The 12667-nt window shown below is 40.0% G+C and overlaps 1 protein-coding gene across 1 annotated transcript in view; it reads left to right on the top strand.

The window, feature by feature from the left end:
- The window catches only part of DNAH9 (dynein axonemal heavy chain 9), a 3419770-nt gene that overhangs the window by 1426738 nt on the left and 1980365 nt on the right, over positions 1–12667 (top strand). The window contains exon 27 of the mRNA XM_044069722.1: positions 4768–4924. Within this exon, the coding sequence (XP_043925657.1) occupies positions 4768–4924 (157 nt within the window). The remainder of the gene's footprint in view (positions 1–4767; positions 4925–12667) is intronic.

Below are 12667 nucleotides of genomic sequence, written 5' to 3'. Positions count from 1 at the left end.
ATAAGTGAAGAGATTTGGCAGCCAACAGCAGGTATTTCAGTTCAGTCTTTTTGATTTCTCATTGTCTCAGCTGCAGATTGAGTCTTTCCTTAAAAAAGTTTTAACTGGAAGTTGGAATTTATGTTAACTGGGGTGAGTCAAACTCATTTAAAACTATGATGTTGTACGATGGAAAAAGAAGTACTTCAGCAAAGGAAAGAGACCTTTCTGAGATGCTTTGTGCAAAACTAAAACTCTTATTTGCATCATAAGCTGTTGTGTGCAGAACTGAAAACTGTAATGTTTTGTTTAATGGATTAAGTGCATTTTGGGCATATTCTGTAATACAGAGTAAACTGTAAACTGTTGTGGAAATGTTAATGCTGCCTTGGGAAAGTTGCAGCTTCTGACGGTGTAAACTGAGAATTTCATCTACAGATAGGAGACCTTGGTAGTATGGTTTACTGAATGCAATTTAAAAAGTATATTCTGGCTGCAACACTACTAAAGGAACTGTATTAGAGATTGTAAACTGCACCTGCTGATGTAGCTAAACAACGGAGCTTCTCCATGTTTCAGCCATATGGACTAGAAGCTTCAGTCAGCTAGGACTAAACCACAGCTAATGCGTGTTTAAGTTTATACATTTCATCAAAGGATGTGCTTTCTGAGTTCTTGTGTAAGCTGAACTAAGCATACTAAGTTTGATTTGTTTTAAGAAGACTGAACTCCATTTCTAAGTGACTTATGTTTTTCCCTTGCTAAGTGTGTGTGTGTCTGAATAAACAAGTGATTTAAAGTCTGTGAAGTAATGTTTATATGCCTTTCCTAATATCCTTAATCTTCAACTGCGCTGTGAAGTGTTGACAGCAGTGTGAACCTCATCTAACAATGAATCTGATTATTAGAGTCCTTATGGTAGTTGCCATTGGGTGCTTCTTCCCCAAGGTGGTTGAGATCTCAGAAGGTGACTAGTCTGGTCCTAGGTTTATAATCAGTTTGCTAAAGAGCTTGTTTAATGTATTTTCCTAGTAATATTTTTTTAACCTGGAAGCACAATACATCTTTGCGCTTGTGGTTACCTACCGGTAATAAATGAAATGTTTTAAATCCATGCAAAGTTAAAATAACTTTTAAAATTCCCATAATTTGCAGAAGTCCAGAGCAAATGTTCTGATGTTCATTGTTTTGGCAGGGATACTTGCTGCATAGCAATGATTCTGTTTTGGACATTTACAGAAACTAGTAATCATTTCTGTGAAGTATAAGCCCTAGCATTGTTATTTTTTGTTCTCTGTGTTTTCTTTTTTATTGTGAAGCAGGTGTGTGCATGTGTAAGGGGGGGGAGTATTAATTGGTAAACAACTGTAAATCAGTTAGGTTCTATTATTAAACTAATTGCTTACAATTGTTCATCAGTTCACACATTAACTAACTAGCGATTCTGTCCTAGAATGATGTCAGTAAATCCGAGCAGGGTGCACTAACTGGGGCAAGATGTTCGCAGCTGCTTTTGTGATACTAGCATGAACCACAGGAATATTAAATCTGCTTATGTTAGCTCTAATTGGATTAAAAATGCTTCACTTTATTTCCAGTAGGTGCTCACAAGCACAAAGCTATATTATGCTTCCAGGTAAGATTTTTTTTGTGGAAGGAAAAACATTAAACTTTATCTTTAAATGTTTCTGTGTTGTAAATAATCTTCAACATTTCTGTTAAATTTCCTAGTCTTCTAATTTCTGAGAAAATTTCCATATTTCATATTTTTCAGTTTTATTTATGGTAGCAGTGTACTGATCTGATAACGTATTAAACCATGGCATGCATTCCAGTCTGGATTTCTTATTCACACTGTTTCATAAAGACAGCAGGAATAGCTATGGAAAATGTTCCTTGACTTGTACTGCTGCCTTTTCCCTAAATGAAATCCTCAGGAAATGAGGGGATGGTAATGACGTACAAGTTGTCTTGGGAGGCAGAGTTTGGCCAGTCATCTTAAAAGCTGTCTAATGGAAAAAAGAAATAAAAACATTTTTCGCAGTGTGTAACTATCATTGTTTTAAGATGACTTCATGGAAATCAGTTAAGGGCTAAGTGAAGAAACACTCACTGGCTACAAGTGGGCAAAATGGCAAGCTAAATGTGTTCTTATGCAGTTTTGGGATCCCAAAATAAGGGACTTTGTGGTGCCCCACTGAAAAGACTCCCTTCAGTTATTCTTTAAGTAGATCTTGTTGAAACAGTAAGCCTAGGGTCTGGTTTATCTTGTTCTGTGATTCAATAATATATTGAAACATGATTTCTGCATAGACCTCTGGTTACTATAGAGGCAGAAAATATTGTCCACATAGTTGTTGTCATCAGCAAAGAAATTAAAACTAGCCTTCATTGTTCTAATCATGTGATCTATATTAAGGACATGGGTATTGTGACACTGACCCCCTGGAACATGTATCCTTTGTTCTAAAGGACATTGTGGCACTGACCATTTGAATAACTCTTCCTTTCCTCCAAGGCATATTGACGTAGTAACCTCCTTGATAGCGTCTCCTTTGTTCCGAGGGGCATTGTGTTGCAGACCCCCTGGAGTGTTTCTCCACCAGGAGACAACCTCAATATGCATTTGGATTTTTGATTTCCCATTTCCTTGATTCTCAGATTTTGATGCTGATGCCATGGATAGGTGGTAAAGATCTACTAGGCAAAATGTATCTGGTTTTGCATTAAAGTACGGGCAGTCAGATGCAGTTGGGACAGTGGGTGTATCTGAAAAGAATATTTGTTAGCCAAATCCTGCATCTAGAGGGCTGGCAATTATTAGATCTTGATTGTATTGGATATAAAGTTTTAAAGGCAGAGATGCCTTACTGTAATACAAAACAGGAAACTCACCTTTCAGTCATAGCTGGCAGTAGCATTGTTTTCATTAGTTAGTTTAGCAACTTCAGAATTAGTCAGGCATAATCCCAGAAACATGATTAACGACTGAAGCATGATTTGGTGAAAAAAATTTCACAAAATCTGTTTTTATGAATCTGCCAATTACTGAAACACTTCTTGTGTGGAAATATCACCTACACTAAGGTTTTATAATCTTGGATACATTGATGTTTTGTTGGTGTGTTTAGAAGATCTCTCCTCAGATCAGAGGGTTGTGACAAGTTCCTCCACCACTCAGAAGCTGTTCTGACCAACAGTAAATTAGATTCTATTAATTATATATTGGCTATCTGTAGAGTGGCACCATCATTACAAAGACATTTACACTGTACCAACACAGTATGATAAGTATTTGGGTTGGTTGGAATGCTATAGGAATGCTTCCACTGTTAGCCTGCCTCTGTGCTATGGGCATTTTTGTATACTGCACATTTTATGTGCATGCTGAAGCCAGTGTGAAACAACAGTAAGCTGTCACTATCCAGCAGGATATGTTCCAAATCTCTGTCTTGTAATATTCCTGGAATTATGCAAGAGATGTTTTTATCACTGATATGTGCTATTAAAAGTCTAGCCTAACAGTGCTGTCATCCATTTTCCATTAAAGTAGTTTAATTATAACATTTTAGGAACCATGTGTTCTTTTGTTGGGCAAAGAAAATTAAGACCAGCAAAGCAGTCAAAAACAGGGCACATTGTTAATGCTTCATATTCTGTGACAGAGTCTAATAAAGTCATGTTGTGCAATGGAGAGAACAGCAGTTTAAGTGATAAATGGTCTGTGTCAGTTGAGTTTATCTGCTCATGAGTCTTGTGTACACCCTGTTAAGTTAAATTATGATGTTAATTGCTAAGATGTAAAAGGGAAAGCATGCATGTCAATGAGAAAATTTGTAGTGTCACCGCTAGTTTGTTTGCATTGTTTATTACCCAAAGCATCATCTACACAATTGCTTTGTATATCAGCAGACATTCTTAGCTGGGTGGTGGTCCTCTGATTAATTGCAGCATGTATAATTTTCATTACCTAGTGGAAGTAATGTTAAATATTATTTTGATGGTTTGGTTGAACTATTTGCGATTAACCCATTTTAACTCATTAAATGCAAATTGCACAGACATAGTCTCATAAAATATTATAGCTGCCTTGCTGCATTTCATATTTACAGAAGGAAAACCCCAGAACTGCTGTGCACTTTGAACAACGGTTATCTCAGATGTATAATAATGGCTTGCTCCATACCTCTGGGGGAAACTAGATTGCAGTTTATGCAAGACCCACATTTGCTAAATAAAAATAAGCTTATTAAGAATGCTTTCTTAATAAGTATGCCGGAGTTGATCATTTTGAAGCATGTGTCACCATGCCGAAGTTTTATACTGATCATTACAGAAAGGTATAACTTCAGCCAGTCTGTATTGTGTTTTCTGGTGTGTGACACAGAACAAAGTACCAACCTGAGGGAATAAAAACTGAGTGAATTAAAGAAAGAGTGGAACACATTTGAATCTGCAGTAAGTAATGGGTAGGATGAACAGGTGCCTATTTTACTTTGTCCTGCTTGTTCAGTGTGTAAACAGCAAAACTCTTACGATGTTTTAACAGATACTGAAGCTAGCAACAGGAACTGATGAATGGAATTAAAGCCAGGCAATTTCCAAATGTCATGTTATACTCACCCTTAATTCTAAATTCTGTCCATTTACATTTCAAGATTAATTTCAAGATTAAGTTCTGAAACAGTGTTTCACAAAATATGACATTAGTACTGAGGAACACACTGGCACTTTTTGTGGCTGTTTTGTGACTTAATTTATAGTCTGTCTCTCTCTGTTTTATGTAAGGTGCTACATCACGCTAACACAATCCCTCCATCTCACCATGAGTGGCGCTCCTGCAGGCCCAGCTGGAACTGGTAAAACTGAGACCACAAAAGATTTAGGCCGTGCCCTTGGTATCATGGTCTATGTCTTTAACTGCTCTGAGCAAATGGACTACAAGGTAATTTGCAATAGTTCCTTCTTATTTATTAAAATTATTCAAAAATGAAAGGATCTCTCTTATTTTTCCTGGTTGTTTTATTCATATAGGTTAGGGGGAAAAGTGAGTAAAAAAAGATTACTGAACCGCAAACGGTTCTTGATTATTACTGCACCTGATAATATGTACATACAAAGTGGCCATATATTATGTTAAAAGGAAATTAATTATTATGCAATCCCCATGCTTTTCTCCCTAGCACTCTTTTTCTTTCATTTCCCACTGTTTCTATCTTCCTTGATGCCTTCCTTACATCAGTTTCCCTCCTTCTACATATTATGCATAGCTCTGCTGTGGCTCAAAAGCTTTTCCCTTACATATTTTGTAATTGATATTTTGTATAACCAATTCTTCTGTTTTGATATTTTCATCTCTGCATTCCTGGGCTGAACCTGAAAAAGGTCCTTGTGAATTAAAGTTTCATCCTCGCGAACAAATAAAACAGTTTTTATTTACTCTTTCTCAACTGGGTATCACCCATTAAATGCACATTACAAGTATCCAAAAAAAAAAAAAACTCAAGAGTGCTGATCATATATACAAATTCCAGAAAGGAGCATTACTGTAACTAACACTCCGTTTAAAGCATCAGGTGAAATTTCAGATTGGGACTGGTGGCTCCGGCACATCATCCAGATGTGGACTGTCAAAATGAATTCCAGGTCTGCAAAAGTCATTTCTAGTTTGTAACTTCAGCTCACCATTCATGTATTGATTTATTGATTTATTGTTTTGTGTGGAGAATCATGGGTGTAACAGAGATATCTTCCAGGTGAGCATTCCTTCTCGGACAAAGTCTTGCAGTCTATTTTAATAGTACATCTATTTCTTTTCCTAGTTGTATTTGTCTGTGTTTTTGAATAATGATAAGGAAACAGATTTGACTCTATCAGGTGTGGAATATTCGCATGCACAATGCGCACACACACACACACACACACACACACACACACACACACTTTAACAATTGACTGTAAGTCGAGCATTTTGAACATTAAGAAATATATTCTGCCATTGCAGAATCACTGCTTTGATGTCATAGTCAATGAACATCCAAAGGTAGAAGTACAGGAAGCAGAGCACTGGTGATAAAGCTAGGAAAAAATATATTAAAGTGGCAGAGAGCTCAGATGTGCACTGTACAAATATTTTGTGGTGCAGTAACTTTCTGAATACAGAACCTTCAGCAGATCAGTTTGAAGCAGAGCCATTTCATGATCAAATGAGGCTCTAGGCAGGGTAGTGGACCAGGAGTCCCCCCCATCTTTAGCAACCAAACCAATGCCTCATTAGTTGACTATTTTAGCACTCTTCAAACATATCAGTTGCATGCTATTTTTTTCTTTACTTTTACAGTGATACAGATATTTGCATTTAATTTAAAAGTTTAATTTCAAAATTTACAGCAGAAACCCTGATGGCCTTAAACAAAACAGTTTTACATTGAAAGCAGACCCAGCATAAGCAACAGGAATTATCTCTTCCCTTGAAACTCACTTTTACTGAAAATATGTCTGGCAACTCGAGTCTTGCTGGGATTCATAGTCAAACAGCATATGGTAAAACACAAATTAATGGCTATGTGAAGGATGCAGGAATTCAAAAGACAGATGTGTGACCTCTGTTAACAGCTTGTGACAGCCCACTTTATGCAACTGTCCCTTTTCAGGGGCAGTCCAGGAGCACTGTCTTGTGAAGTGAATTGGTCAAAATCACAATAGACAAATGAATTCTAAGGTAACCAAATCCTGCACTACAGAACCGCTCATTAAAATCTCATAGCATTACTTATCTACACCAAGTACCAGACAGACTGTTGTAGCTCACATTGCATTTCACACCCATGTACCTGCAAAACACATACAGTAAATTAAAAAATGCATTCATAGTTACTTACCCAAAGAACATGGCTCATACAATGATACTCCTATTTACTACAAAAGAATCCTTCTTTTATACTATAATTGTAGGAACCAAGTATTTACACACATCTATCCATTTATTACAGCGCCTTGTATGACTGTACATGTTAGATATTTACTTGTGATCAAACAATCAGCTACATAAATAATAACCAAAAAGTATATTTCCGCTCCATACTGTGAGAGCCATAGTGTACAACACATTAGATGCCCATGACTTCCAAACCTTTTAGCTCAAGAATCAGAGACAAGATCCAGAATCAGGAACAGATTTTACATATAGTTTTATACTTAGAAAGTTGAGATTATAACAGGGTTTGTGTTAGCAACCATTTTCTGAATGGTATGAAGCTATCATGTTTGTCTTTATTGACTCTAGTCTATAACACTTTACTTCAAAGCTACAGATTTTATGAAGAATAGACAACAGATATGAGAGGGAAAAAATCAGTGACCGTGGAGAACTATGTCCTTTGTACATACATACATACATACATACACACACATACATACATACACACACACACACATACATACATACACACACACACACACACACACACACACACACACACACACACACACACACACACACACACACACACACACACACACACACACACACACACACACACACACCTGAGTTCAGTGCACTTACTTGCTGCCTGATTGAAATGCTCTCTGACTTTCCCAGATGTTCAATGGCTTGACTCAAAGTTGCTGAACTCTGGCACTCAGCCTGCACTAATCTCAGTCTCATGACAATAGTTGCTACGTATTGTGCTGCACTGATCTCAGTCTCATGATGATAGTTGCTACATATTGTACTGCACTAATCTCAGTCTCATGACGATAGTTGCTACGTATTGTGTTTGCACTAATCTCAGTCTCATGACGATAGTTGCTACGTATTGTGCTGCACTAATCTCAGTCTCATGACGATAGTTGCTATGTATTGTGCTGCACTAATCTCAGTCTCATGACGATAGTTGCTATGTATTGTGCTGCACTAATCTCAGTCTCATGATAGTTGCTACTTGTGCTGCACTAATCTCAGTCTCATGACGATAGTTGCTACGTATTGTGCTGCACTAATCTCAGTCTCATGACGATAGTTGCTACATGTTGTGTTGCACTAATCTCAGTCTCATGACGATAGTTGCTACATGTGCTGCACTAATCTCAGTCTCATGACGATAGTTGCTACATGTTGTGCTGCACTAATCTCAGTCTCATGACGATAGTTGCTACATGTTGTGCTGCACTAATCTCAGTCTCATGACGATAGTTGCTATGTATTGTGCTGCACTAATCTCAGTATCATGATAGTTGCTACTTGTTGTGCTGCTCTCACTCTGTAATTCTAATCTCTGTGCACATATTATGTTCTGGACATGCAGTCCAAACACTGGTGTTAGGTGGTGGTGCTGCTAGACTGTACATCATTCACTTTTTCTTAAAGTGCTGGTGGAGAAATTCTATTTTAAAATCGACGTATGTTTTTAAGCTGACTGGGCCCAGTCAGCAGCGGGTCCTGGGTAGCTGCTTAGATCCAGCTCTGGTTTGAAGGGATCTATTTTGAAGGTGCTATATTTTGCAAACAGTTGTAGTGTGGAATGTTTCATGAGGCAGATTGGTTTCCTTTATTTTGCAGGATACCTGCAAATTAGTGGGCCACTGGTGTCTTTATGTCAGCAAGCACTGGGGGTAGAGGATCCTGCCCCACTACTGCCATTACAATTGAGTTTAAGGGCCTATTACCAGACAGGAGAGTTTTGTTTTCTTAATTTAGGTGATGTACAATTTAAAATTAGAGTTCCACAAGCTTGTGTGTGTCTGTCTCTGTGCGTGTAAGTACATGTGGATGTACAATTCAATGAGCAAATGCAGAACTCTGCATTCACTTGGCTGCAGACTTGGAATACATTGCACCCAAAAGAATGATACATGGCATGGCCTGAAGCAGTTAGTATCAGCCTTTCCATAGTTATTCCAAGGTCACCGAGTCATATAACCATTCACACCTTGCCAGTACCCTCCGAGCAGCACATTGTTAGCCAGAGGTCTTGGCTCACTGCTTGCAGATGTGAGGAGAAAATACTAAAAAGGAGAGATCCCAGCATTGAGGTCCAAGGGACACCACTGGTCAATGTTATATTTGCTGATGAGGCACCTACAACTTGAACTGAGCAGGTTCTGTCTTTTAGCCAGTTTAATCTCTATCTTACCACACTTGTTTCTTCATACCATAATATCTGCATTCCACTGAGTACTCGAGATGGAAAGGTTCTGTAATAGAATGCGGACCTGGGTTCTAGCATTGGACTGAGAATGGGAATCATAGTTCTTATGTTCTTGCCTTCCATTCTGTTTGTTCTACATATCTGTAGACGTAACTTAAACACTGGCAGACTTCATTGAGCCACGTCATCTGTGGCTGCTGACCAAGCTTATTGTATACTGACTGCATTAGTCTTAAACTCACAGGCAACCTGTGGAATTGCTGAATGGAAAATAAATGAAATCTGATACCGCTCTCTCTTTTTCCATTATTAGTATTTATCTTCTGCATAAGTATGCACTATCTGCATATTTAGCCCCCCCCCCCCCTTGCACTTTGGGCACAGATACTTGAACAGGGCTGGGTCTAGCCTTGCCTTGAAGATGCAGTTTGTGTTACTGAGCAAAAGGATAGCATGTAGTCATTTAGAAGAGTTAATGTTTGCTAACATTTGGATTGTCCTTATTAACAATCCCTGCCCTTTCTTAAGCTGCACCAACTGCTTAGTACGAAAGCTACAGAATGCCATATTATCTTTAATAATGAGGATGGGTTGGTGTATCATAGAAAGGGAAGAGCTGCTTCCCTAGAATAGGTAAATATACCATCTAGTATCACATGGCTGTACCCCATAATCCTTGCCATGTATTGTGTCAACACAGTGGTAGTACTAGAGCCATCATTCACCATGCTCTCTAGCTATTTTATTTTGTTAACAGTATTTAACACTTTTCGTTGTGTTTCATAATTAAATAGTCTTTCAATTTTTGAAATTAAAGACCAGGTTATTGTCATTATACCCGGTGTAAATCCTATCCAAACCCAATATTCTGGACATACAACTATAGGAAACCCCCATACAGTGAACTCCGTATTTTTTATCCAACATTGCCCTCCCCTTTTATTTTAGAGAAAGAGAAAAGATCTTTGTGAGGCAAAGAGTCAGCCCAGATCCCAGCAGAACACCATTATCTGCTGGTGCTTGATCAGATAGAAGGTCTCTACCTCTTAATCCCTGTATTCTTTTATTCAGCTAGTGTTTTGCTCAATGGGTAACATTTTTTAGAGTTTTTTTCACCTTCCTTCCTACAGTCAGTCTTCACCTAGTTTTTTCCTGCAATGACTGTGTGACCACTGCATAGAGCGAAAAGTGCAGGAACTATGTGACCTCTCTTTCTAGGTTGCCGAGTATTCCAACAAATGTGACTATGATGCTGTGGGCACATCATGCAGGGCAGCTGCAGGGTTTGTCATGCTGTGGACACATCATGCAGGGCAGCTGCAGGGTTTGTGATGCTGTGGACACATCATGCAGGGCAGCTGCAGGGTTTGTGATGCTGTGGACACATCATGCAGGGCAGCTGCAGGGTTTGTGATGCTGTGGACACATCATGCAGGGCAGCTACAGGGTTTGTGATGCTGTGGACACATCATACAGGGCAGCTGCAGGGTTTGGGATGCTGTGGACACATCATGCAGGGCAGCTGCAGGGTTTGTGATGCTGTGGACACATCATGCAGGGCAGCTGCAGGGTTTGTGATTCTGTGGACACATCATGCAGGGCAGCTGTAGGGTTTGTCATGTTGTGGATACATCATGCAGGGCAGCTGCAGGGTTTGTCATGCTGTGGACACATCATGCAGGGCAGCTGCAGGGTTTGTCATGCTGTGGACACATAATGCAGGGCAGCTGCAGGGTTTGTCATGCTGTGGACACATCATGCAGGGTGGCTGCAGGGTTTGTCATGCTGTGGACACATCATGCAGGGCGGCTGCAGGGTTTGGCATGCTGTGGACACATCATGCAGGGTGGTTGCAGGGTTTGTCATGCTGTGGACACATCATGCAGGGCGGCTGCAGGGTTTGTCATGCTGTGGACACATGCAGGGCAGCTGCAGGGTTTGTGATGCTGTGGACACATCATGCAGGGCAGCTGCAGGGTTTGTGATGCTGTGGACATTATGCAGGGCAGCTGCAGGGTTCATGATGCTGTGGACACATCATGCAGGGCAGCTGCAGGGTTTGTGATGTTGTGGACACATCATGCAGGGCAGCTGCAGGGTTTGTCATGCTGTGGACACATCATGCAGGGCGGCTGCAGGGTTTGTCATGCTGTGGACACATCATGCAGGGCGGCTGCAGGGTTTGTCATGCTGTGGACACATCATGCAGGGTGGCTGCAGGGTTTGTCATGCTGTGAGCACATCATGCAGGGTGGCTGCAGAGTTTGTCATGCTGTGGACACATCATGCAGGGCAGCTGTGGGGTTTGTGATGCTGTGGACATGTCATGGAAGGCAGCTGCATGATTTGTGATATGGAAGCAAACTTGGCTGAGGACTCTGCCCTAGACATTGAATGTAAAGTCAGAAATCCCAAATACCCCACTGACTAATGATCTCCTATATGGGCCCCCTGCATAGGAACTTTTACAAAAGAATAAGAGGAAAAGGGACAGACCACCCAGCTGGCAAGGCAGTGTTAGACGTAGCAAATGGAAGAAAGAAGGAAAACTTTGGAAAGAATGGCTATCCAATCACAGAGAAAAGACTGAGGGATCCCAGGGCAGAGACCCACAGAAAGATCAGCCATGGCACAGCTAGGGTGCCTATCCCTTATCCTCCCTAAGAACACCCAACGCATTCCTACCCCCCCCCAAAAAAAAAAAAACTCTGTTTCTCTCTCAGAAAATTTTGGAAAGTGTTTGTCCTTCTTTAGAAGGCACTGAGAAGGAACAAGCCAAGAGCAGTAGGTGATAAATATTATTCAAAGAGGTTACATATCCTGGACTTTCTAAAACCAAGACATTCCACTAGTTCCAAAGGGCCAACTGACCATCATACCTGATGTTATTCAAGAAATAATGCTGTCCATGCCCATAGAAAGGGCTCCTAAAGGGGAGGAAGGACAATGGTTCTATTCAAAGATCTTCCTAGTCTCAAGGAAAGAGAGTCCATGGAGACCCATCCTAGATTTTTCTTGTCTAAACACATTCTACTGAGTCCCAAAATTCAAAATGTTTATCCTCCAAATTTTGTTGTGTTAGATTTGAAGCAGTAGGAAATCATTTGAAATTCACATCCTTAACCATTGGCTTGTCTCCTACACTTAGAGAATTTGCAAAATGTCTGGTTCCAGTGGTTGCCTATTGCAGGACAAAGGGTGTCAATGATGTCCAAATTTACTCCTGCCTGGATGACTGCCTGACCTTGACAGAATAACAACAGGGCATCCTGAAGGCTTTGGATTTCACCTTAAACTGCTTCAAGAATGTAGATCTCACAGTGAAAGAGAAAACATGTTTCCTGAAACCTTCAGAGAAACTAGTCTTCTTGAGGGTCTGTCTGGACAGTACCTTGAGCAGATCCTTCCTTCTTCAAGACAAGGTAGCCCACTGCATCAATTCACCAGGAGATGGAAATCTCTGCCAGGAGGGAGTTCCTCAGAATGTTGGGCTTCATGATATCTAGTATCATAATGGTTCCCCTATCTCACTTACATGC

This window comes from Protopterus annectens, chromosome 4.part0 (genome assembly GCF_019279795.1).
Source record: "Protopterus annectens isolate FY-2018-M chromosome 4.part0, PAN1.0, whole genome shotgun sequence".
In the NCBI taxonomy this organism is placed as follows: Eukaryota; Metazoa; Chordata; order Ceratodontiformes; family Protopteridae; genus Protopterus; species Protopterus annectens.
This window is presented reverse-complemented; position numbering and strand designations above follow the sequence as displayed.